Here is a 27780-nt window from a genome sequence, read left to right as displayed (position 1 = left end):
GCCTTTCAGAGCTTCCTCTCAATGGAATATCCATGGTTCCTTCACTCTTGCTATGTACAAGAGGGATGAATGGTGGGGAGCCTGTGGAGACCTTTCACCCAGCACTGGAATTTGTGGCACGAATATGCCAACCATCCCCATTCAAGTAGGTCCTGAATTTCAGAGTCCTAGTCTCTCCAAAAAAGTGCCTCACAAAACACCTTTCCAGAAATGCCTCTTCTTGACCCAGTTGGTTCCTTGCTTTGTCCTATTTCTTTCCTTATTCCCCCCTTTTACCTCCAAACTGAGTCTTAAAATCACCTATGGACCCAGCAATTATACTCCTGAGTATATACGCAATAGAATTGAAAATATATGTCCCTATAAAGACTTGGGCATGGATGTTCATAACAGCCACAAAGTGAAAATAACCCCAATGTCCATCAACTAATAAATAGATTTAAAAAAACCTAATAGGGTGCCTGGGTGGCTCAGTTGTTAAGCGTCTGCCTTCGGCTCAGGTCATGATCCCAGGGTCCTGGGATCGAGCCCTGCATCGGGACATTATTTAGCCGTAAAGAGAAATGGAGTTCCAATACATGCTATACCATGGTTGAACCTTGAAAACATTATGCTAAGTGAAAGTAGTTGGACACAAAGGACCACATATTATATAATTCCATTTATATAAAATGTCCAGAAGAGACGAACCATTAGAGAAAATAGCTTAGTGGTCACCAAGAGATGAGAAAGTAGATTAGCCATGGCATACCATAACAAATACACTAAAAAGCACTGAATTGTACACTTTAAAATGGTGAATTTTTATGAATTATATCTCAATTTCAAAAAATTTTGAGTCACCTATGACGAGTCACCTAACCTTTCAAAACTTTTCACTTTCTTCCCCCATGAAATGTGGATCTTGGAGTAGAGATTATTCTAAGTAAATAGTTCCAGCTATTGTTTCAGAAGAATCCTCCAGCAAGGCTTGTGGTCAGGAATGGATCGATCAGCCATTCCTGGCCAGTCCTCCCTCACTCTGAGCCCATCTGGAGTCATGGATCCTGGAGTATTTGGGACACATTATTAGATGTTTTATGGATAGGGAAATCAACAAAACCTTGAGAGAAGACAGGACTTTTTCAAGGTCACAGAATGAATCAGTGGCATTCTGGGCCTAGAGTCCTGTTTTCTTCTTTCTAGTATGTGTTTCTTTTTTAGACTAGACTACAGAGAAAAATTTTTCCTAACCCTACTAATAGCCCCTGTTCCCAGTGAAAGAAACTTCAGATTTCCTTCCGCTGGTATCTGAAATCAGGCCTACAAGCAAGTTAGGAGGTCACCTGCTGCAAATATAAGCTGATCTGTACCTACCCAACAATGAGAACTGAAATTTTTCAACAGGCTTGATTTCCTCATTCTGGCATACTGAAAAATGAGGTAAAAGTAGATTTCTTGCAGAACAGTTGCTTCCTAAGCCAGTTGCAACTAAGCCTAGTTGGTATATTATGAGAAAGCACCTCGGCTGGGCTTTTTTGGAGATTTTAAGAAAAAATAAGGTTTTACTTCTATCTTCAAAGAGCTTGAGTTTGATGAGAGAACAGATGTGCAGAAGTAATATAGTCTAGAATGTAGAAACTCCCATTGAAATGGAAGGAAACCAATAGCTTGTGGGTTCCAAATAGGAAAAGAGTTTAGTTGGGGCATTGAAGAATCCATGGAAGGAATGGCATTTGGACTGGGTGGAAGGGACAGGCAGAGGCACAGCAAGAATGAAGGTGCAAAAACCAGAAAGAATGAACATTTATTTTTTTGACAGAGAGAGAGACACAGTGAGAGAGAGAACACAAGCAGGGGGAGTGGGAGAGGGAGAACAGGCTTCCCGCTGTGCAGGGAGCTTGATGCGGGGCTTGATCCCAGGACCCTGGGATCATGACCTGAGCTGAAGGCAGACGCTTAACGACTGAGCCACCCAGGCGTCCCTGGGTATGGCTTTCTTATAATAACCTATACTTCTGTCCTCCTCCCTGGATCCTCTAGAGTGGAGCTTAGAGTTCTTGTCGAAAAATTGTGAAAAACACGGCAGAAAGAGTATTAGGGCCACATTCTGCGTTAATGCCAGGATTAAGAAAAATTGATTACCAAAAAAAAAAAAAAAAGAAAAATTGCTTACCTTCTGAGGGGAGGAGTGGGGGTAAGAACAGTCTCATATACTCTGGTATAGCCTTGGAGAGCAAAAGTAGCATTATTTATCCAAATGATTAGACAGCTGTGAGCTCTTTGGCCCAGGATCCCACTTCTAGGTATTTTTATTAAGAAATATAATGATGTTCATTACAGCATTGTTTATAATACTAGAAAATTACAAACAACCTACATGTCTAACTGTAGAGCAGTGGTTCTCAACAGAGGTGGTTTTGACCCCAGGGGACATTTGGAAATGTCTGGATTCATTTTTGGTTGTCACAACTTGAAGAATTCTAGTCTAGTAGGTGGAGGCCAGGGATGTTGCTGAACATGCTACAATATAGAAGACAGTCTCCACGACAAAGAGTTACTGGGCCCAAAATGTTGACAGTGTCAAGGTTGACAATATGTATGTATTCTTTATATTTATACCTAAATCTTTAAAATATATATTAAATCTTATAAATAATATATATTTTAATATTTTCCTGGAGAATATATATTTATATATTCCATATATTTAAAAATATCCAAAAAATATTGCAATGGTAATATCTGGGATTACATTTAATTTCAATATCTTTCCTTTGTGTCTTCTTGTCTTTTCTAAATTGTACTCAAGAATATATAGGGGTTTTTATTTCGTATGAGTCAGGGTTCTCTAGAGAATTGGCTCACGTGGTTATGGAGAAGTCCCACAATCTGCCGTCTGCAAACTGGAGAAGCAGGAAATCCACTGGTATAATTCAGTCTGCGCCCAAAGGCCTGAGAACCAGGGGGCCAAAGGTGTAAGTCCTGGTCTGAATCTGAGGACCAGGGGTGCCAACATCCAAGGGCAGGAGAAGATGGGATGTCCCAGTTTAGGCAGAGGGCACATTCACCCTTCCTCCACCTTTCTATTCTAGTGAGGCCCTCTACTGATTGGATGAGGCCCACCTACGCTAATGAGGGTGATCTGCGTTATTTACCCTACTGATTCAAATGCCAGTCTCTTATAAAAACACCCTCATAGAAACACCAGGAAGTAATGTTTTACCAGCTATCTGCGTATCCCTTACCCTGTCAAGTTGGCATATGAAATTAACCATTCCAGACTTACAATTAAGACAATTATTTTACTGAGCATCAAGAATGTGCCAGGCCGCACTGCAAGGCCTAAGGAATCAGCCCTGGCAGGTCCCCACCTCATGCAACTCACAGTACAGATGTGAAGACAAACAACAGACAAAGAAACGAGAAACAAACAAGATCATTTCTAACAGTAATAAATGCAATAGAAGAAATAAATAGGATGATGTGACAGGCAGGACCTGGAGAGGGTACTCCTCGGTATAAGGTGACAAGGGATTACTAGCTTGAGCTGCGACCTTGAGGTTGAGAAGGAGCTGGTGCGCAGAGAGCTGGGGAAGAGCATTCCAGACAGAGGGCTCACGTTATTTATGGTGAGAATGTAGAAATTCAGGTTGCTGCACGGCCTGCCAGGCCAAGGAGTCACCTGTGTACACGGTGCTGATTGGGCACAATACTCTAAGACTTTACTACACACTACAATAAAGGAAGTAATCTACTTTCCGTTGAAGTTCATTTGCAAATTTCAGGGTGCCAACAACAGTCTATTAGCCTGCATTCCACAGTATTTACAACATAGAGACACCAGGCTTTCACAGGTATATTCACGGAAATGAAAAGTACATTTCATCAGAAAGAAAATGTTCTCCTCCCCTAGTGTACTAGAGGGTACTTCAGGGAAGATTCTGGTATTTCAAGATTCAAAAAGAGCCGACAGCAGCTAGACTATGTGTGCATTTCTGACTGACAATCCAAAAAGATACAGATTGTATCCAGAAAAAAACCACATTAAAGTGCCAAGAGAAAGATGGGGGCGGTGGGGGAGGGAGGTTTAAGGGAAACAGATTTTAAAAGCAAGCCTCTACAGAAAGGACAGAAACAAAAATGCTCCTTAAAGGTTACCTCTGAGTAGCAAGATTATGGGTGATTTTAATGATCTTTGTGTATTTTCTACAGTGAACATGTATTTTTGTCATAAAAGAAAAAAATGTGAACAGTGTTTTTTTTTTTTTTTAAGATTTTTATTTATTTATTTGACAGACAGAGACACAGCGAGAGAGGGAACACAAGCAGGGGGAGTGGGAGAGGGAGAAGCAGGCTTCCCGCCGAGCAGGGAGCCCGATGTGGGGCTCGAACCCTGAGCCAAAGGCAGACGCTTAAGGACTGAGCCACCCAGGCGCCCCAACGGTGTTATTTTTAGGAGGGCCGCTGGAATTCTAAAATTAAAGGGTCGTTGACTTCTAAAGCTGGGAAAGACTTTGATGCAGATTCTGAAATCGGGCCGGTAGCTGCCAGACCTGTAATGCACACAGGGAAGCAGGCTGAATGGTGAGCATGCGCGGTGAAGCGGTTCTGGGGAGGCCCTGGGAAAGGGGGCACAGAGGGTGGGGGGAGGGGCAGGGGGATGGGAGCCGGGCGGGCAGTCCCTCTCAGCTCTAGCCATGCCTGCCAGGGAGGAAAGTGGGCCCAGAGTTGTTAGATCTTCCGATTCTCCAAGAGTAGCTGAACAAATCTCCCAAACAGCGTAGGTAGTCTTCTGTGTCAAACGTTGAAGAAAAACACACCTACAGTAGTGGGTCGTCCCTGCGCTGCCCGTTTGGCAGTCTCTGCTGGGGGGTTGTTTTTAGTTTTGCCCACCTCCTGCTCTGTCTAGAAATCCCTTCTCAGCTCTCAGGCCAAGGTGAAAAGGAAACTCTCACCTTCTCCCATCTGGGGCCTGGCGGCATCTGGAACCTTCTGATCCTCATAATCCTTGCTCTCGGGAAATATTAATGATTTAATCTCCCGAGCTCTCTCCTTCACCTCTGCAGCCATAACGGCGAGATCCACAGGCCAGACCCACAGAAGCCCAGCTTGACACGAAACACCTCCCGACTCCGTCTTGCCACGAACTATAAACCTTCCCTGGGAAGGCCAGCTGGAGCTATTTCTCCACCGAAGTAGCCAGTGGGATTCCAGCCATGGGCGAGGTGACGGCGGAGCAGGTGGAGAAGTTCCTGGACTCGAATATCATGTTTGCCAAACAGTACTACAACCTCCGCTACCGGGCCAAGGTCATCTCAGACCTGCTGGGGGCCAAGGAGGCAGCCGTGGACTTCAGCAACTACCACTCGCTGAGCAGCGTGGAGGAGAGTGAAATCATCTTCGACCTCCTGCGGGACTTCCAGGAAAATTTGCAGACGGAGAGATGCATCTTCAACGTCATGAAGAAGCTGTGCTTCCTCCTGCGGGCAGACCGCATGAGCCTGTTCATGTACAGGGCCCGAAATGGCATCGCGGAGCTAGCCACCCGGCTCTTCAACGTCCACAAGGATGCTGTTCTTGAGGAATGCCTGGTGGTGCCCGACTCGGAGATTGTGTTCCCCCTGGACATGGGTGTGGTGGGTCACGTCGCGCACTCTAAAAAGGTCATCAACGTCCTCAACACAGAAGAGGTATCCTCTTCCCCATAAGAATGGGGGGCAGGGAGGCATTATTCCTGGGGTCTTGGGGGGTGCAAGTGGGGTGGGGAGCTGCTGGCCATCAATACTGGGCTGGTCACAGTTTGGCACTTCTCTTAATTTATTTACTTATAACATTTTATTTGGGAAAAAAATCCAAACCTAACAGAAGGGTTTAAAAATAGTACAAACAACTATGTATCTTTCATCCAGATTCACCAGTTGTTCACTCCTTGCCACATTTGTTTTATCTCTCCATTTTTTCTGACCCATTTGGGAGTCAAGAGTAGACAATGTGTTGTGTATTTCCAGAACAAGGACATTTCTTATGTAGCCACCACTGTGGATACATATTCAGGAAATGTAGCATTGATGCAATACTATTATCTAATAAACAGTGCAGATTCAGTTTTTGCCATTCGCCTCAATTACACCCAGATAGCACTATCTCTTTAGTCCCCTCAAATCTGAAACAGTTCCTCAGCCTGTCTTGTTTTCCACGATGCTGAGGTTTTTGAAGGGAGCAGGCCAAATACTTTGCAGAAGTGTCCCTCCATTTGGGCTTTGTCTGTGTCTTCATGATTAGATTCAGGTCATGCGTTTCTATCAGGAGTATCCTAGAGGTGATGTTGTGTTTATCTTTGTGCATTACATCAGAAGATATATGATGGCGGTCTGTTTCATTACTGGAAATGTAAATAGGACCACTTGGTTAAGCGCTTGGCTCTTGTTTCTGAGTCCAGCTTTCCATGGGATTCTACTGGCAGCTCTGATAAAGACCTCTTTGATCACCAGGACAAAACACTTCATACAGATTCCCCCCAAGGCTCTCTGCCCCTGGGGCCAACTCCTAGTTATCCTTTGGATCTCAACTTACAGGTCACTTCTTCCAGGAGGCCCTCCCAGATCCCTCTGTCACAGTTTCCTTCCTAAAACCATTTATCATAATAAGCCTGGGGGCCAGGGACCATGCCTGCCTTATTCTCCACTTTATCCTAGCAAATGTGTGGCACAAAGCAGAAGCTCAGTCAATACTCGGCATAAAAGACTCACCATCAGGTAATTATACTCAATTCCTTTAACCCCTGTCTTGCCCAAAAGAATGTTTGCCCCATGATAGCAGGGCCCAAGCCTGGTCAGCAGCACTGACCAAACCAGGAGCCTGTGTTCAGGCATTTCCAAGATGCAGCCTGGACATTTTGTGACTATGCTCGCCTTACCTCTGGCCTTATTTCAGATTAAGAGTCATAAGGTTAAAAGGGGAGAGAGGAGGCTCCAGAAATTATCTCATCCATCTGCCTTATTTAATGGCTGAGGAGCCTAGAGTCAGGAGAGCTCGAGAAGGGGCTTGCCCAAAGTGACCAAGGAATTAGGGCAAGGCCAGGACTTCCAAACCACAAACGCAGGAACTTAAACGGATTGTCTTTTTGACTTGGGTTCCTTGGCAAGATAAGAAGCACAGACTTCGACCTCTGTGGGAGATGGTTTTCTCTAAATCCACTGGGTTGGATCTCCCATGGGGCTCATCTTTCCCTGTTTCCCCTTGGACATCCAAGGGTAGGAGGATGGTTGTGCATTCAGGGGGCTTTCAACTAGACTGGAGTCTGTTCTCCCTTCAACTCTCTCTAGACTTTAATTGTAGCCCACATGGATTGCCAGTCTTATAACGTAACAGATTATCCCTGTTTCACAGATGGTGAAACTAAAACCCAGAAAGGTTAATAACTTGCTCAGAGCCACTCTGACAGAAAGTGACAGAGCAGGTACTTGAACCCAGGCACTCTGGCCTTGTGCCCACACTTTTCACTGCTCTGTTATTCTGTACTTCTGCCTTATCTACAAAATGAGGGCATTGGACTGGATGCTGTTTCCTAGTGGTCATTCCAAATCATATAGCAGAGAATGAAGAGGTTAAGCTTTGAGGTCACATCTGGGTGTGAATCACGACTCTGTGACTTTCTAAGAATAGTGCCTTGGTGTATTGTTGAGTCTGCCTGGGCTCACTTCCTAATTTATAAAATGGGGCGAGAATACCTACTGCGCAGTGTTGTTGTAGGATCAAAAGAGCAAATTATTTCCCGTCTAGCAAGGTTCTTGGCACATTGTAGTGACTGCTATTGGCCGCTCCCACCCCTTGTTGTTATTATTACTCTTCTGTTGTTAAGGATCTATTCTAAGGGATGGCTGCTGTACCAGGTCTGTGTAGGATTTGGAGAAGAATCCAGTCCTGCCCTTCTGGAGCTTTCAGTTTAGAATTTGTTGGTGGGAAAAACAAAAGAGAGGTGCTAAGAGTTTCTGTCGATCCTGGTGTTGAGGGACTGAGGATGTAGGCAGGTGCTCCGATGCTGACGTACCCTGGTCTAAGAGTTTGCTGAGCCTCTATGCTAAGGGAACGCCCGCTATTTCCTGCTCAAACCCAAAGTTCACTCTGGAAGGAATGCCTGAGCTTCCCTGGAAGCTTTCAAGCCTGGGTCAGTCTCTCTGGCTGGTGACTCAGGCCAGGGTGAAGTTCGTCCAAGCCAGCAAGCCCTGGTAATCAGCATCTGCCTGTGTTTGCTCTTTCCTTGAGGAATCTTGCTCTACTTGGGACTCTGGATAGTGACTGGAAGCTGGGGGGAGGACGAGGAAGATGGTATAGACTGAGGTCTGGGTTGACCCTGTACCATCAACAAGTGATAGCCTTCAGCACCCTCAAAACACTTGGGCCATGGTTACAGTCACTGGATTTTTGAAATGTGAAACCATGAATGAAGAAGTTTCCCAGGGTTGAAATATAAGTCCCCATGTCCTAGCAAATTCCTGCTCAACCTTGGGATCGCCTCAGGGAGACTTGCCATTAGGATTGTCAGATAAAATACAGGATTCCCAGTAAAATTTGAATTTTAGGTAAACAAAGAACAATATTTTAGTATAAGTATGTCCCATGCAATATTTAGGATATACTTGTACTTTAAAAAGTATTTATTTACTTGGAATTCAAGTTTAACTAGGCATCTTGTGTTTATTTGCTAAATCTGGCAACCCTACTAGCCCTTCAATATTTGTGTGTGTTTTATTCTTTATCCTTTCTCCTTAGGAAAGCCCACAAAGCCTGCCTGTTCCTGTCTGGTTTATTCGCCTGGGACAGAGTGGGTCCTCATTACAGATTATTGCATGAATTAATAAATGATGACCCTTGCCAGTTGGCTGTGATATTGTGATTTATAAAAAGAAATATTTATTTGGTCTTTGTCCTGATTCCTGACACAGAACTCTTAAGACTCTTCCATTTCCTAAGTGATAGGAGCATCTGACACAGAGCTTCTAAATTCTTTGGAATTTCCTGTCTGGTAGATTGTTTTTTGTTCTAGTGAGATGACTTTTGGTGGGCTCCTCGATGGAGCCAATCACCAGAAAGATGAAGCCATGATTAGAAACTTGGAACTTTCAGCCCACCTCCCCATTCTCTGACAACAGGAGATGGGCTGGAAATGGAGCTAGTAATCAATCATGCAGATGTGATGAAGGCTCCATAAAAATCCCCAAAAGGACAGGGTTCAGAGAGTTTCTGGGTTGGTGAGCACAGGCACGTGCCAGGAGGGCGGCACACCTCAACTATAGGGGTCAGAAGTGCCTGCTCTCAAGACCCTTTTGGATCTCACCCTATGTATCTCTTCACATGACAGGTTATCTGTATCTTTTATTATGTCCTTTATCATACAATGAACCTATAAATGTAAGCATTTCCCTGAGTTCTGTGAGCTGTTCTGGCCAATTATTGAACCCAAGGAGGGGGTCTTGGGATCCTACTCTAGCCAGCCCGTCAGAAGTATAGGTGACCAACTGGAACTTGTGATTGGCATCTGAAGTGGGGACAGTCTTGTGGGATTGAACTCTTACCTGCGGGGTCTGATGCTGACTCGCGACAGATGGTGTCAGAACTCAACTGAACTGCTGGATGGTCAGCTGGTGTCAGAGAAGTGGTCAGTGTGGGAGAGACACCTAGTATCTGGTGTCAGAGTGACGTGAGTGTGTTACTAGTGTGAGAGGAAAGGAGAACAGGGAGTTTTTCCAACACATGACAATTCCCATTTCTGAAGACTGAACCTGAGAGCACATTTCCAGAGACTCTCACAGCTGTTGTCCTTCCCTGTACGTGAGACCCGGAACCTAGCATGCTAGACTGGAAGGAAGCCTCAAGGAGGACTCGGTCCAACACTCTGATTTGATGAAAGGGCAAACTGAGGCTCAGAGAATCTTCAACTACTGATAATATACTGATTGACCCCCTGAAGCCTCAGAGAACAAGTCCCTCCCTCCCATTCACCCATCCTGTGGGGACATCCTTCACATTATGATTTGAATTGTGGGTTCATGTTTTACATGATGTTCCCACTATCCTGTGAGAACCCAATGAGGACAGCCTCTTCCTTCTTATTGGTCTTGGCATATCCAGTGCTTTTCACAGAGCCTGTGTTCAGTAAATATGAATGAATGAATGAATCAATCAATCAATCAGTGTATCAGTATATAAACCAGTGAATGAATGGCTGTCCCACTTGTCAGCAAGGGAGTTGTCTACAGAAGAGGGAAGGTTCTATGTGACAGGGCTGATGTGAGAGTTAATGAGATAACAGATTAAGTCATCAGGTTCAGGGCTGCATATATCATTATTGCTCCATAAACAGTAAATCTCACCATGGGACACAGCGGAGCTTGACACCATGAAGGTTTGAAAAGAGGAACTGGGATTTCCAAGAATGAGAAGCTGTCTTACGTTGCATTGGAATAGAATCTAACCTGTTCACAGTGGCCTCCGAGGCTCAGCCAGATGGGGCTCCTGCCCACCTGTCGGACTTCCTTGCCCTCCACTCTCCCTCTCCCTCGCTCTGCTTCAGCTACACTGGTCTTCTTTCTGTTTCTCAGATGGGCCAACTTACTGCCCCCTCCTGGCCTTTGCACTCACTGTGCTCCCTGCTTAGAATGTGTTCCACCCACCTGGCTCCCCTGAAACTTCAGCTCTCAGCATCACCTCTACAGAGAAGCCTCCCTTGTTCACTGCTGCGCCTCAGGGTCTAGAACAGTGCCTGGCATAAGGCACTCCATGAATGCTCACTGGATGAATGAATGACTCTGGGCTTTCCCTAAGTGGGGCATCTGATTCCCAGGACTTTAAAATAAACAGTTTGAGCTAAATGGCTTCTAAGGCCCCCCTGCTTCTGATAACCTGAGGTTCTGTGACATGGCTGTGTAGAATACTTTCTATGCTGAAAGTATGAGGATGGCAATGATTGTGCGAACACCAGTCAGCTGGCAGTTGTATTATTTGTGAGAGAGTTCTGGGGCTTCTCAGTGGAAAAGAGGGTTCTGGTGGATTTAGTAACATCTGTTTCAGAGGCAGGTAAGGCCCAAGTATTGTCTTCCTTGATAGAAGTGAATATTGCAAGACAGAACGGCTTAATGAAATGAATCCGAACATGCCCCACCCAGGCCTGTGTTTAGGGATTTATCAGTGTCCTTAGAGAATGACATAGAAACGCTTCATGACTAATGCCTCTTTAGAGATTTTGCTTAATCCTCGGATGCTAGTTCAAGTAGAGCTCTACAGGCTTCTCTTAATTCCTGTACCCTTCACCTGGTTTGAGACACCTTCACTGACAACAGTGTTGTCGCCTGTCTAATCCTACCCTGACTAGAAGAAATCCATAGATTCGGAGCATCACGCTCTGCATTTCTCTACCGTGGGAAAGGTTCTGCACACTCGATTCTAGAAAAGCTGTGTGAATCGCCTCTATGAAATACACTTCCTTTCTCAGAACAGCATGAACTGTGCATATCTGGGCTGGCTTGTGTCCCAAGCAATGCCGAGGGTTGGGAAAACTCATAGTGCTACCAAGAAACAGAAAGGTGGATTCTTTCGGGTTTAAGACAACAATTCAGGCTCTGTCTCCTCTTTCTGCCCTGGGCTGGCCTCCCAGGCTGCTTTAGGGGTGGGGTGCCGGGATGTGTACTCCTCTGTACTCCCACAGCTTTGAGCCGAGCCTTAGGTCCTGTATTACTATTAGTGATTTGTCTATGAGCTGGCCTGAGCCTTAGCCTCCCTTGTATCCCTACCGCTCAGCGTAAGGCCTGACACACAACGGGGCTTCCATTAAGACCTGTGAGAGAGGGATGTCCATTGGACTGATTGTGTGGTGCTAGAACCGAATTGCTCAAAAAGCTGGAAGTCCCAAGTTCTTTTGTTGGATGACCTGAACTCAGGTCCAACCTTACCAAGGCCTCCCTTAAAGGCAGCAGAGCTGAGGGCAGGTTCTAGAGTCATACATACACACACACACACATACACGTAGCAAGTCACATTAACATTCTGGAGTCTCAGTTTCCCTTTGCAGAGAATGGGCTACCAGCAGTCCCCATCTCATAGGATTAAAGTGAGCTGATATAAGTAAAGCACCACACTTGATACCTGCTAGCAATTGTGATTATTATACTCACTAAAGTCTTTTCTTCACTCAAGCTTCTATTTCAGGCTTAACTCCCATCACCTCAAGAGAGCCTTCTCTAAACTCCCTCCCATTCAAAGTCAGTCCCCCCATCCTCAGGCCCCCACAGAGCTTTGCTTGCATCTCCTCCACAGTCCTTAGTAAGTTGTAAATCAGACCTTCTCCTACTGGATTTTGGAGGCTTCCAGGGCAGAAATCACCCCTGATTGCATTGCCCTTGCTGAATGGAAGTCGATGGAAATGACTTCATTCTCTTTTCAAAAGATAATAGCGTGTCCCCTCCTCCCACCTCCTACCATGGGCACATGGGGCTCTGGGCTGTTTTACTGTCTTTGCTCTTCCTCTGCCCACCCATGCCTGTCTCTGCCTTCCTTCAGGATGAGCATTTCTGTGACTTCGTGGACACCCTCACAGAGTACCAGACCAAGAACATCTTGGCTTCCCCCGTAATGAATGGGAAGGATGTGGTGGCCATAATCATGGCTGTGAATAAAGTGGACGGGCCCCACTTCACCAAGACAGATGAGGAGGTAAGAATGCTTTAGAAACTGCTGGGGTGGTCATGCCAGCAGGTGTCCCAGCTCAAGAAGTCCCCTGAACCTTGTTACTTGGTCTGGCCTTGACTTCCCCATCTGTAAGATAAGGGGATTAGTGTGATGCTCTCTGAGGGAGACAGGACAGGGTAATGGTTAGGATGTGGGGCTCTGGAGCCAGGAGTACAGGGATAATTGTCCTGGCTCTGCTAATACCTAAATGTTTGACTTGGGAAAGTTACATAATTTCTTTAAACCTCAGGGGTTTTTTGTTTGTTTGTTTGTTTGTTTGTTTTTGTTTTAAGTAGGCTCCACACCCAACGTGGGGCTGGAACTCAGGATCCTGAGATCAAGAGTAAGATGCTCTACCAACTGAGCCAGCCAGGCACCTCTAAGCCTCAGTTTTCTTATCTGTAAAATGGGCCTAATTTTACAGTATCCATCTCTCAGGGTACTTGTGATGATCAGATAAGATAACATACCTAAATGACTTATCACAGGGACGGCAAACTCAATAAATAGTAGCAATTTTTCATTAATACGTCCTATGAACATTGACATTCTACATTCTATGAGTTTTACACTCTTACAATGCACCATTTTATGAGTCAGCATTCCATGATCCATCTGCTCAAATCGCCTCTGCTGCTTTTAAAATATTCAAATATTTGCTGATGGCAGAAGTGGCCAGAGGAGGGATTTCTCCTTCTCATCTATTTCCCCTCATGCTGTTTGATTTCTAGATTCTTCTCAAGTACCTCAATTTTGCAAATCTAATCATGAAGGTATACCACCTGAGTTACCTGCACAACTGTGAGACTCGGCGTGGCCAGGTAAGGGGCTTGGCTCAAGGGAATGGACTGGGCATGTCTTTTTATTGATGCATTGATGTAGTCAGGCTGGAAAGGCAGTGGTTGATAAAAGTGTCTGGGAACCATCATGGAGTCTCTGCCCAGCATCCCAGTGTTAATGAGGTAGCCATGTTTGTAAAGCTGTATCCCAGAGGGATTATATGCACAGTTTTCAAGTAAGGCAATTTAGATTAAGTTGTTTACCAACATTAAGTCATTTACCAACTCTAAGACCCTGGGCAAATCACTTCCTCTGTCTGAGCCTCAGTGTCCCCCATTTGAAAAGTGAGGCTATTATGGATTGGTTCCACCCTCAAAAAATTATTGTCAATAGCAAATGAGATAATGCACTTGTGTTCAATCAATGTTTGTTATTATTATTCTTGTTAACAATTTATGAAATGAAAGAAATGGAAACAGTTGGACCCAATATAAGCTGGTCAGTTACTTCAGCTCTCTGGGGCCTCAGTTTCTCCATCTGTAAAATGGGGATAATTATCCTGTCTCTGTCTCTGGGTTATTGTGAGCCGCTGCTTTGTGCCTTAGAAACTTTGATTCTGTTTTTGTGTTTTGTTAAGATACTGCTGTGGTCTGGGAGCAAAGTCTTTGAAGAGCTTACGGACATTGAGAGGCAGTTCCACAAAGCCCTATACACGGTCCGAGCCTTCCTCAACTGTGACAGATATTCTGTGGGGCTCTTAGACATGACCAAGCAGAAGGTAAGAAGGCTTCAGAAACAGACCTGTCCAAGAACAGGTTAAATATAAGTGGAACCCGGACTTGTGTCGCACATTCAGTTCACAGGGAAGAGGCAGGGAGGATGTGGCTGGTTGCAAAAGGTCTTCACAGGTCTTTCATACTGAAGAGTGGAGTACCAACCTTTAAAGGGGAAAAGTCGACCTAGGGCACAAGTGAGTGAAAACAACCTGGTCTTCCCTGGTCCGTGGGAAAAGAAAAAAGCATATGTGAGAAGGCTTGATGAGGTGGTGAAGGTGAGTGACAAAGAGGTTCCATGTAGGGTGCAAGCCAGAAAGAAGAAAGTTGCCAAAACTTCAGGAATTCTCAGAAAATGCACTCAAATGTGGGCATAAACCTTCCTCATGGTCTGTCAAGCCCACGGCCCCTCTGGGCAGTTAAAGCGGAGGCAGATGTTTGGATCTGGTCCCTTTGGATGCTCAGGGGGCAGATCTGCAGAGGCAAAGGACACACAGACAAATACAGCCCCCTGCAGTATTTTTCAGCCAGGTTTTCCCCAACCAATTCCCCCCATTTTTCTTTCTCTACCTGTCTCCGCTTCCTGCAACTAATCATTTTCTGCCTTGGAATAGAGTTCTAGAGTTACCTAGATTTGTGATTTCTTATCCCAAAGAGCCAAGATCCAGGATTCCTGTCAGTTTCATTTTGTAGGGCCTTGTGCTGAGTGTGGTGCACTGACCAATGCAGACCCTCCAAATATTTGGTTTAATGATTAAAGAATTGCAGAATCTGGAGTTGGAAAAGACCTTGGGTCTAGTCCAGAGGCTCCTAGACTTGAATCAGAATCTTCTGAGGAACTGTTTAATAGATGTTAGACCATATTTCCTGATAGTCGCTTTTTTTTTTACTTAATGTTTTGTGAACATCTCTCCACATCAGTACATGTGGATTCTTTTTAATAAGCCTTTGTGTTGAAATAGAATATATACACAGAGGCAAGCACTAATTGCAAGTGAATAGGTCAATGATTTGTACAGCGTGAACATCCCCATGTAACTACCACCAAGATTAAGAGATAGAACATTACTAACACCTCAGGAGCCCTTTGCTTACCCCTTCCCATTAACTTCCATACCCTCCTCCCTGAAGGGGGGAGTTCATTAAAGAAGTCCCAGGTGGGCTGTAGGCTTGACAAACATGGGGAAGGTTTCTGCCCACCTTCGAGAGCATTTTCTGAGAATTCCCTGAAGTTGGCAACTTACTTCTTTCTGGCTTTCACCCTACATAGAGCTTCTTTAGCACTCACCTTTAATGCCATGTTAGTTTTGCCTATTTTTGAAGTTCCTATAAACAAAATCATACAAATATATACTCTTTTGTATCTAGCTCCTTTTGCTCAACATTTTGGTTGTAAGATCCATCTTTATTGCTTCACATAGCGTTCATTGATTCATCTTCATTCTTGTGGAATGTTCCATTATATAAATAATCCTCAAAGTATTTATTCATTCTACTTTTGATGGGCATTTGAGTTTTAAGGTTTGGGTTATTATGAATATTGCTATTACAAACATTATAGTATATATCTTTTGATACACAGTTGTACCCATTTCTGTTAGATGTTTACCTAGGAGTAGAATTTCTGGGTATTGGTTTTAATAGATATTGCCCATCTGATTTTCAAAATGATTTTACACTCCCACTAGCAATGTATGAGGGTTTCCTTACAATACTTGGTATTGCCAGTCTTGTTAATCTTAGCCATACAGGCGGGCATGTGGTGATATCTCATTGGGTATTAACATGAATTCCCCTAATGACTGATGAAGTTGAACATTTTTTCTCATTTATTGACCATGTGGATATCTTCAAAAGAAGTACCTATTCAAGTCTCTTCTCCATTTTTAAAAAATCTTTTGTCTTTTTAAATCTTAGGATTTATTTTTTTTTTTTTTTTTTTTTTAAAGATTTTATTTATTTGACAGAGAGAGCACAAGCAGAGGGAGAGAGAGAGAGAAGCAGGCTCCCTGCTGAGCAAGGAGCCCGATGTGGGACTCGATCCCAGGACCCTGGGATCATGACCCAGGCCGAAGGCAGCCACTTAACCGACTGAGCCACCCAGGCATCCCTAAATCTTAGGATTTAAAAAAATAAATCTTAGGATTTGTAGGCATTCTTTATATATTCTAGATATGGGTTCCTTGTGGAATACACACATTGCAAATACCTTCTTCCACTCTGTGCGTTCATTCTCTTAATAGTATTTTTCAGTGAATGTAAATTCTGAATTATAATGTAGTTCAATTTATTGATTTTTTTTAATGGTTATTGATTTTTGTGCCCTATTTAAGAAATCTTTGCTGGCCCCAAGGTATTAAAGATATTCATCTATGTTAACTCTAAAATTTCATTGTTTTAACTTTCACATGTAGCTCTATAATCTACCTGGAATTTTTTAAATGTACAGTGTGAGGTAGGGTTAATATTAACTTTTTTCCATATGGATATCCAATTGACCCAGCACCATTTACTGAAAAGACCATTCTTTCTCCACTGTCCTATTGAAAATATCATGTAGGGGCGCCTGGGTGGCTCAGTCAGTTAAGCGGCTGCCTTCGGCTCAGGTCATGATCCCAGGGTCCTGGGATCGAGCCCCACGTCAGGCTCCCTGCTCGGTGGGGAGCCTGCTTCTTCTTCTCCCTCTCCCTGCTGTTCTGCCTACTTGTGCTCTCTCTCTCTCTGTCAAATAAATAAAATCTTTAAAAAAAAAAAAAAAGAAAATATCATCTTTCCCTAACATACCTCTCTCATCAAGTGTCCGTATATATTGGACACTCGAGTTTTGGATTTTGTTTAAGAAGGACTTCCCCAACCTTAATATGATGAAGATAATCTGAAATAATCTGATGTGCTCTGATTTTAATCTTTCATTCATCTTGAAATTATGAATGTGTATGGTTTGAGGTAGGGATAAATTTTGTCCCTCACTCATTTTTCTCCAGTTAAAGAATAGTCTATCCTTTCTTCACTGTTTTAAAATGCCACCATTTAGATAGGCTATTTTATCATATACCAGATTTCCATATACTCATGGGTCAATTTTTCTGATTTTTGCTTTTAATATAGTTCTTTATGTGATTTTGGTACAGGTGGGCTATCTACTGATGTTAGGGAACCTCTGATTCTAGTGCAGATGTCCATTTGACTTCTGCATACTTCTGAACCAAGTATTTTGCCAAATATCACCGAGTCCAGGAATAAGTCCTTTGACACACCTTCAGGAAGTAGCAAATGAATGAATTCATACAAATGAATGGTTCTTTCGTAATCAAAAGAATTTCCGAGTAGTTGAATTCAAAAAGTGCCCAGTTCACACCTTAAAGAATTTGACCTCAGGTGCAGGCTGCTGTGTGGTGTTGTATTCTGCTCTATTTCTTCTGAACTCCCTCTCAAAAAGGAAAGTCACATTTAAACAAGAATATTCTGCCTAGTCATCCCCAAAAGATGGAACAATCTAGCAGTTAGAAATGGGCTGGTCTGCACACAATCATTCTAACGACCTGCCAGGTAGGTCCAAGGTAGGCAGAGCTCTTATCTGAGCTATTGACATGACAGAAGTCAATAAAACCACTGAACTGTACATTTTAACTGGGTGAATTATATGGCACATGAATTACCTGTCAATAAAGATGTTTAAAATAGAAGAAAGAAGAAAGAGAGAGAGATTGAGAGCGAGCAAGGCAAGCATAAATACACCCCACTTTCCACCCAGCCCACCGTTGCTCTCTGGGACAATCTTCAAAGCCACGCAGTGTTTGACACAGAGGCTGTCAGCCCAATGTATTTGTCTTTCTTCCGGGCTCCTCTAACATTTGTGTTCTTTTTCCATTACTGTTTGGTTCTTACCCTGTCTTACCCTACCTAACTATAGTTACTTGAGTACTTGATTGTCTCCTCCAAGAGACAGCAAGATCCCCCAGGGTGTGAACTCTGCCTTATTCATCTCTGTATGTCTAGCAGCAAACATGTTGTGGGGCTCAGGTAGGCTCCCTATGCACATTTTCCCCCAGAACTGAATTTCTTCCTGTTGTGTAGTCAAGACAAAGAGTCCAACTGCGCAGAAGTTTGAGGACACGGAGTTTGAATTTCATGTGGACTTTCTTCTGCTTGTGCTCTGCATGTTGGAATAGATAACCCAACCAAATGAGAAAGAGGCCAAGAGCAGAAGTTAGCATCCTACCCACAATGACCCAGCACGAATGGATCACTGTCCCTGAATAGCAACAGATGAATGAACAGAGAGGGCAATGAAGCATGGAGGCCTCTTCTGCCAGGCCCAGGAAAACCAGTAGACAAGTGGCAGGGAAGAGCTCGTGCAATGTCCCAGTGAGTTTCTTCTTCTGAGGCTGTGTGCCCATACAATGCCTTAGCTGGCTCTTTCTCTCTTTCCTGCCTGTATCTTTAAAAGTTGTCTCAAGGGTGTCATCCTTTCTTGTTGGAGCCCAGATGTGGGTCTATATGTCCATATTTGGCACCATTGTTTTTTCTTTCTAATTTAGGCAAGATATTTTTTTCCCTGATTCCAAAAGCGATTAATTTTAATACAAAAAATTGCTAAATAGAGTCTCACTGCAATTACCCAGAGAAAACCAGTTTTTGATGCTTTGTTGTGAATTCTTTGAGAGCATTTTCTGTGTATAGTTAAGCATTGGGGTTACGTGATCTATATTTTTTGTCACCTCACATTCCTCACTCATCAGTGCGACAAGGGCTTCTTTTTAACCAACATATAGACATCTGTAGCATTACTGTTAATAGATAGACCATAATTGTCTAATATGTCCCCTCTTAGTTGGACACTTAGGTTGTGCCTAACTTTTCACTACTATAAATGATGCTGCAGGGGACATCGTTTTAGCTAAACCTTCTGTCACATGCTTAGCATGTCCTTAAGGTCAATTTCTTAGACATAAAGAGCCCAGTTTCCTTCTCATGTCCCCTCCCACAGTGTGGGGAGCGTGAGGGTTTTCCACCTCAGCTCCTATTTGTTGCTGAATGATTAGACAGGCTTAGTTCAGCAATATCTTGAAGCACAGACAGGATCAACATCCTCTAACAACATCCTCTAATGCTAATGAACTTTGCCTCCCTTCCAAGCTTAGTTTTCAGTGAGTTCTTCCCACCTTCCAAATTTCAGTGATAGGTGACTCATATAGGTGGGTCTTCTTTTCTTAATCTCCTTTCTTTGACCTATTTTCAAGACATGTAATTATTGTCTTTCTCATTCCTAGGAATTTTTTGATGTCTGGCCAGTCCTGATGGGGGAGGCTCCACCCTATTCTGGTCCCAGGACTCCGGATGGAAGGGTAGGTCTCTCTCTGGCCTGTATGATCGAATGTTTATTGGAATGCACATGTAAGGCCCTGTAGACCTTGCTGACATTTCTTTTTCATTTAGATATTTATCTTCTCTGGGTTGGGTCATTTCCCTTGAAGGTCTGGTAATTGTTCATAATTGCCACGCCCTGTAATTTGCAAGGTATTTTTAATATCTTGATAGAGTTTCAGAGTAATGTGGTGGGATTGACTAAAGAAGAATTAATATTCTCATTCCACAGATAAGGAAAGAGCCCCAGAAAGGTCAAAGCTATCTGCTCAAAGATTCACCCAGCAAATGTTTAGAATTGCAGGCAATTAGAGCTAGAAATAACCTTAATATCTAATTGTATAAATTGATAGCCAGAAGGTCAATTCCAGCCAATAGATAAACCTATTTGGCTGCATACATTTAAAATTGTTTCTTTTTACTTAAATTTTTTTTTTTTTAATTTGTAGCTTAACATTAAAAAATCAAGATATTTCCCATAAATATCTAGATTCTCAGTTTCTTTTTTAAAAGTGGAAGATCAGTCGAAACTGGACCCACGGTCCCACAGGGTAAATTTTTTTTTTTAAGATTTTATTTTTAAGTAATCCCTACACCCAATGGGAGGCTTAAACTCACAACCCCAAGATCAAGAGTCACATAGTCTGCCGATTGAGCCAGCCAGGCACTCCAACAGAATAAATTTGGTGGGAGCGGAGTGGCAGCTACCTCCTTAGGACCTGGTCTGAGCTCTCTAGTTTGCCAAAGTCCCCTCCATTCCCCTTGTATCCCCCTGCCCTCAGCCCCCGCTTTCACTAATGGTTCTATCAGATCTCTCCAGGCACTAGAGTTTGTGACCTCTGCTTTCATAGCATTGCTTTATTTTATTTTATTTTTTTTAAGATTTTATTCTTAAAAATTTTTATTCGTTTATTTGAGAGAGAGAAAGGAAAAAAAACATGAGTGGGGGGAGGGGCAGAGTGAGAAGCAGACTCCCTGCTGACTCAGCGGGCTCCATCCCAGGATCCTGAGATCTGACCTGAACCAAAGGCAGACACTTAACCGACTGAGCCACCCAGGCGCCCCCCATTGCTTTATTTTAAAAGATGAGGCATCAACACCTTAGAGAAGCTGAAATGATATCTGTGGGGAGGAAAAGATGAGGCGAGGTAATCAGATCTGTCACTCAAACAGCCTAGGGAACCTGTAGAATGACTGAATGACCGTAGCTGAGGCCACAGAGGACAAGTAAGCAGCAGAGTCATGCCCAGAATTGAATTTCAGTCTTGTGCTTGCCCCACAAGATCTTTTAGCCTGTCTGAAATTGTGTGTCAATTTCTGCTAGGAGGCCTCATTCCACCCAGTCAACCCTAATCCTACCCCAAATTAATGTGTGCGTGCACGCTCCCGTGGGTGAATATGTGTGTATGATAGACTTAATTTAGTCTTAATTCAAACTCCCAAAAATTCAAAATTAACACCCTTGCCTGTGAGCTTCATGAACACACCAGGAAGAGTTCACTCTGGAAATCTACATCATCTGCTGTGCTTTATCCAAAGTAACTTTTTAACCTGCTCTTGTTCTGCTTCAAACTACTGTTCCACCCCCACAATTCCATGATTTCATTTGGGAAGACCAAGTCTTCAAGCACTGCATCACGTGCTACTGTTGGAAAGCAACCCGGGGACGCTTTTCTCTTTAAGCACAGCTTTTCGTGTTGGTCTGATTGATGTGTTCTCACGGAGCTTTCTCTCCAATTCATGGAAGAGCTGGGTCTGTGTCTTCTGGAAATGCAGAAGGAGAAGAACTGGAATAGAGGTCACCGTTGGTTTCAGACACCACCAACTTCAGTTAACTTCAACTTCCTAGGCTGCTTTTAATATTCAGCTCTCTGAGCGAAGCCCTGAGGTCAGAGGTCATCTCCAACTCCCGGATGGCCAGAGAAATGCTGGGCTCTGAATTATCCGGCTCTTCAAGATGGAGCTGAAGGGAACATTTTCTTACTGAGCGCCAGTCCAGGAAATGCTGCCCACCATTTGATCGGTTTCCCCAAGGTGACTAGCACACTTATGGTTAAGACTGTCCTTTCCAGAAACCTTTCTACATCTCAGGTAGCAAGGGCTCTGTCCTTGCAACAGTATGAGGCATTAGGTTGTGATGGCGAAGGCCAGAGGGCAAAGGACTTTGGTTTGGGTTGGTTGCTAACCTGTGGGGTGAACTCGATTTTCTCATCTATCTGTCACTGAACTCATCTCCAAGGTCAGTTCTAAGTCTAGGACACAGCTAGGGAGGAGACACACATAGGCTTGAGCTGGGGCCCAGACCCAGCATGACAGGATTGGCCCAGGGTGGATCTTTTAGAAAGACTGGGCTTGGAAAGAGCAAGCCTCAGTTCAGATCCCCGCTTCGCCAGCCAGTTACGTGGCCTTGGACAACCTCTCTTAACCTCACCTTCCTCATCTGTAATGCCTGGATAATCAAGATGGCCGGGCCAGGCCACGGTAGCTGTAACAAACCACACGCTGACATGTAATAGGCAAACAATCATCATGGCTGCCAGCGTTGAATCTCATTATCTGCTGGCAGTTTACCTGGACTATGTTATTTACTCTTCTCAACAGGTTCATAAAGGAAGTATCCTCATGATTTCCATTTCACGGTGGAGGAGACTGAGGTTATAAGGGGTCAATTCATTTGCACAAATTTAAATGTAGGATGCTTTTCTTTCCAGTAACTCATTACAGTCCTGCTTTTTAGCATTCCCTCTGGCCTTCTAACAGCCTCACACTTTAAGTGCCACATTCACGTGAGAAATACAGCTTTGGTCTGGACTTTGACCAATTAGCCTCTCCAAATCCTGAGTCTAAAGATCGCCAACAGCAGCTACACCTCACTTCATCTCCTTTTATTTATTTATTTTTTTAATTTATTTATTTGACAGAGAGAGACACAGCGAGAGAGGGAACAGAAGCAGGGGGAGTGAGAGAGGGAGAAGCAGGCTTCCCGCTGAGCAGGGAGCCCGATGTAGGGCTCGATCCTAGGACCCTGGGACCATGACCTGAGCCGAAGGCAGACGCTTAACGACTGAGCCACCCAGGCGCCCCTCATCTCCTTTTAAAAATAAAACATTGTGGGGCGCCTGGGTGGCTCAGTTGGTTAAGCGACTGCCTTCGGCTCAGGTCATGATCCTGGAGTCCCTGGATCGAGTCCCGCATCGAGTCCCGCATCGGGCTCCCTGCTCGGCAGGGAGCCTGCTTCTCCCTCTGACCCTCCCCCATCTCATGTGCTCTCTCTCTCTCTCTCTCATTCTCTCTGTCTCAAATAAATAAATAAAATCTTTAAAAAAATAAAAAAAAAATAAAACGTACATGTGTGTGTTTTCATTATTAAAAGGTTATACAGGCTGATTAGGCTTTGTGGAAAAAAAACAAAAAACAGCACTCGTTTAAAAACTGGTATATTTCTCTGCAGGATAATTTTGCTATGGCTGTGTTTTTGGCTCTTTCAAAGCCCCTTGTGTTGTAGTCTCAGCTGCTCAGGTGGAAGGTAACAAAGGAGCTCATTGATGGCTCGGTTTCGACTTTCCAAAGGCTGGTGAATTCTTAACATGAATATAGCCTTGAAGTCAACTGGGCTGAGCTGCAGTGTATGGAAAAGCCCTATTTACCTGAAGTACACTGATTTTTTTGTTGCTTTCTGTGAAAGTAAATTGATTCTCCTGTGGGCTTCAGAAAGAAGACAAAAATCCATTTCTAACCTTTCTGAAGGAGTCTCATAGAGACCCCTGGAGGTGGAAGCCTGGCGTGGGGGGCGGCGGCCCAGGGAGCCAGCAGCTGGTCTCAGGGAGCAGCCCAGAGCCGAGGACAGATGAGCTAAAACAAAGACCCGAAGAGGGCGGAGAAGGTCAGAGAAGCCGGCCTCCCTTGCCCCACAGAGGGCCACTCAGCTCTACCAGGTCCGTGCCGACAATGCCGACCGCTGCCTTTGCTTTCAGGAACTGCCTACAGGATACAACTTCCCTTTCAAAAATGTCCGCGGCACGATTTGTTTACATTTATTGAAAAGGTGATACATGAGCCTGTGAAAAGCTCACACTGTACAAAAGGATACACCACGTTAAGTCCAGCCTCCCCTGAGGCAGCCAGTGGGAGCAGTCTGTCCTTCCAGGAACATCTACAGATGCCCAGATATTCCTAGAATTCCACCACCAGCATCATCCCCAACAAATGGGATGCTTCTGGTTTGTGCCTGACTTTCCCAGCTTGACGAGACTTCGGCCCCTTCCTCTCTCAGCACAGATACAGCTACATTGTTCTGGAGACATGCAGAGTATCCACTGGATGCAGGCGCTGGGCGGCCACCCTCCTGATGACAGCATTACGGTGGCTCCAGACTTCTGAAAGCAGTCTGGCTGAGACCCCTGGCTGGGGCAAAGGATGATTTTACCCACATTTAGAAGTGTGTCTCTAGGATTCATGACCACACATGGAATCGCCGGGTCAAAGGAGATATGCATTTTAATCTACGAGGGATATGGCTAATCATTCAACCACAATCTTAGAATCGTAGCTGGGAAGACCTTTGGGGATTATCTAGTTTGGGTATTATCTCTTTTCTGATTGTCTTTGGACCCCTCCACGTCCACAGTGCTTGCCTTGGCCAGACTAACGAGGAAGGTAGAAGGACAGGAAAGGCAGTGAGAGAGAACAAAGAGAGACACAGGATCTCCATGTGCCCAGCTCTGCCCCATTAGGGCAGCTCAAACAAACACATACCACTGGTTTTCCAGCTGGGGAAACTGAGCCCCCAGGAGTGCACACAGTAAAACCAAGACTAGAGCATGAGTCTTAGTGGCTGCTAGTCAGAAGGAGCAGAGCCTCTGGAACTTGAAGAAAGTCGTGATCACCTGCAACCAAATGGACATTCAGACACCTCTGACTGAATCAGGAGTTTCTCTTTGTGGAGGTTGTGAGTCAGGAGACCAGATGGGGTTCAGGTATCTACATTTACATCTCTAGAGCAGTACTTCTCAAAATACTGCACTCAAGGAACAGCTTTGTTGGTTTGTTTTTTTTAATTTCCAATCCACTTTGGACTGATACTTTTCAAAATGGGATCACACTATATAACCAGAAAAATTAAAAATTTCAAAGACATGCAAATCGTAAATCCCCTCCTCTTTTTTTATTAGTCTCAACAGACCTAACTTAACTCAGTCAAACGGCTATATACAAGTTTCTAAACACTGACTCTCAATTTCTGTTTTTATCTCGTCATGGAATGGTACCAAATGGTTTTCTGATAGTCCCAGTCCAGCGTCCATGCTTTGAATAGCCCTGTTCGGGGTGAGAGTGATGCAGAGAGTAAAATACTATCTTAGGTTAACATAAGGTTAACCTTAAGTGGTGTCACAGAAAGAGCCCTGAGAGTAAGAGTCAAGGGTTTCACTCCTGTCCTGACTCACTGTCTACTATGAGTCCCTTTCTTCCTCTCTCTGGGTTTCATTTTTCCCATTTGTAAAATGGTTTTTAACCTGCCCATCGCAGCTGGGTGTTCCGATGATCTAATAAGGTGATAGAATTTTCCCTGGACAGTTAGGGGAATATCCAGTATCCCACTGCCAATATCCCACTTCACGTTAGGAAGTCATGTAACTGAATAGATCTACTTTAGAGGATGGGAGTTTTGATGGTGCAAGGAGGTGGGAGGGATGGAAGAGGTGGAAAGTGAGTTGGGGGGCATGAAGTAAGTTTGGAAGGACAAGTCTGGAAGAGCTGACACAGCAAAGAGAGCAGCTGAGTGATGGGAGTCAAGGAGAAAGGGGGGCTGGAACAATGGAGCTGAGCTCTGCAGGAATGGCTGAGATGACCACAACTCTAAATGGACAGGAGTCTCCTTTCCACCTCCCTCTCTCCCTGGATTCCAGAAAGCAGTCTTTTTCTCTTTCTCCTTGTGCTCAACCCCCAGCTCCCCTTGGAATACTTCCTATCCCTCTTTCCCAGATCCCAGCCCCTGCCTGGCCACGGTGGGCTGGTTTGAAGGTTAAGCACACTGAATCACGAGTCAGCTGAGGACAGTGAGCTCCAGAGGCAGCCAGGATACGCCCTGAGAGGGCCAGGCTGGTGTTTCTGGAAAACCACAGGGTACTCAGTAAAGAACAAGCCCTGTCTCATGGACACCCTCGTGCTGAAGTTCTGTCTCTGGCTCTCATGTTATAGATTTCTTTATCTCTTTTGCCTAGGAAATCAACTTTTACAAGGTCATTGACTACATCCTACATGGCAAAGAAGACATCAAAGTAATCCCGTAAGTTTCTCCTCAAAACAGGTAGAATGGTAAGCATGTTATCGATGTCCATTGATACTCATTCCAAGATCAACACTAAGCAAACCCAAGAGGGCCACACACTTGGTCAGAGACAGGAAGAGCAGTAAGGAGACAGTGTGGAAGAGTAGAAAGACCATACGAGTTGGGAAAAGACGCTGCATGTTGTTGAGTCAGCTCCTGGGAGTTCCGGTCTCAGGCCTCAGTTCCCCGTCTACAGAACGAGACGGTGGGATCTGATTAGGGCTTTCCAGTGGTTTCCTGTGGAGGCACATCTGGGGCCCAGGCAGGGAGGTGAGGCAAAGGCAAGAAGCTGGTGCAAGGAAAGCTCATTCTCTGTTGTCCTCTTCTTACCGGACCATGGAGGATGGAAAGGAAAGAATTCCCAGAGGGCGAGGCTTCCACCTCCCTGTACGTGGTAAGGACTCCAAGGCCATTTTAAGATTCTAACAGTCAAGAACCTTCTTTAGTAGAAGCTTGTACTTTTTTGTACTTTTTTTTTTTTTTTTTTTTTTAAAGATTTTATTTATTTGACAGAGAGAGACACAGCGAGAGCAGGAACACAAGCAGGGGGAGTGGGAGAGGGAGAAGCAGGCTTCCCGCTGAGCAGGGAGCCCGATGTGGGACTCGATCCCGGGACTCCGGGATCATGACCTGAGCCGAAGGCAGACGCTTAACGACGGAGCCACCCAGTCGCCCCTTTTTTGTACTTTTTTCGGTCAGTAGATCACTGTCAGAAACCTAGCTGCCTTGCTATCTATTTGAAATCTTCTCTGTGCTAACAGGACACTCACAGTTCTGCCTTGAAACCAGCTCACTCTCTGAACTGACTTGCAGACACCTCCGGGCCAAAATCAGACTCTGGGATTTACCTTCGGTCACCTTAATCTTTAAACAGTGGGTATGAGAGGCCACAATGGGAGTTGATCTTGGTCATCACTGGACTGAAGGATGATAATCCTGTCACACAGACAATCCAGTTCACGGGTTTATCTGTAACTGGTTGGGGCTGAGAAGTTGCTTCAAGGTCCTTAGTTTCTGGGTTCTCTCTGTTCATTCCTGTTTGCATGAAAACTGATTCTTTTCTAAGCTTATCCCTCCCTCCCTCCCTCCCTCCTTCCCTCTTTCCCTTCCTTCCTTTCTTTCTTTTTTAAGTAGGCTCCACACCCAGCATGGAGCTCAACGCTGGGCTTGAACTCATGACCCTGAGATCAAGACCTGAGCTGAGATCAAGAGTCAGATGCTTAACCAACTGAGCCACTGAGGCACCCATGTTTTTTTTTTTTTAACCTTGTCAAATGCATACTCTTTAACCATTCTAACTTCTTTTCTAGAGATATAAGTTTATTAAACTCTTTATCTGTTGTTACTAGTTACCACAGGTCACAGTTTTCCACAGTGTTTTACCACTGTTTATCAAGCATCATATCCTTCTAGCTTCTGATAACACACACTCACTTTGCTACCTTCCACACAGTCCTGAAGCTATGTCACCTATTTTAGGTTCTTTGTTATGGCAGCACCCTGTTTCTGAGAGCAATTTGTGTATCGGCCAAAGCAGGCCAGGCTACATTATGGTAACAAAACCTTAAGACCTTAGTGGTATAAACAGTAAAAACTTATTTATCATCCCACTGCCTGTAAATTGCTGGTTGGTGGGTGTGGCTGGAGTATCCTGCATGGATGGTAGCCAGGCAGGGACCACAGCTGGTGGAGCAGCCACCATTTTGAACCTTGCGAGGTTGACTAACTTGCCAGAGCGAAAGCGAGAACACAACAAAACACACACTGGCTCTTAAACATCCCTCCGGAGGTGGCGCGCTTCACTTCTCACGTTTCACTGGCCAGAGT

General features: G+C 44.4%; 1 protein-coding gene across 3 annotated transcripts in view; it reads left to right on the top strand.

Annotated features, from left to right (window-relative positions):
* The first annotated feature begins 5198 nt into the window (after positions 1-5198).
* Positions 5199-27780, top strand: part of PDE6A (phosphodiesterase 6A) — a 58134-nt gene continuing 35552 nt past the window's right edge. The window contains exons 1-6 of one of the 3 annotated variants that reach the window (XM_036080653.2): positions 5199-5672; positions 12538-12690; positions 13437-13526; positions 14123-14263; positions 19532-19606; positions 25847-25911. In XM_036080653.2, coding sequence (XP_035936546.1) covers positions 5199-5672; positions 12538-12690; positions 13437-13526; positions 14123-14263; positions 19532-19606; positions 25847-25911 — 998 coding nt within the window. Of the gene's footprint in view, positions 5673-12537; positions 12691-13436; positions 13527-14122; positions 14264-18539; positions 18627-19531; positions 19607-25846; positions 25912-27780 lie in introns of those variants that run through there. The other 2 variants (XM_078066732.1, XM_078066733.1) reach the window with 2 other exon arrangements.

Source organism: Halichoerus grypus, chromosome 2 (genome assembly GCF_964656455.1).
Source record: "Halichoerus grypus chromosome 2, mHalGry1.hap1.1, whole genome shotgun sequence".
NCBI lineage: Eukaryota > Metazoa > Chordata > Mammalia > Carnivora > Phocidae > Halichoerus > Halichoerus grypus.
Note: the sequence above shows the minus strand (reverse complement) of the source record. Positions and strands in the feature narration are given on the sequence as shown.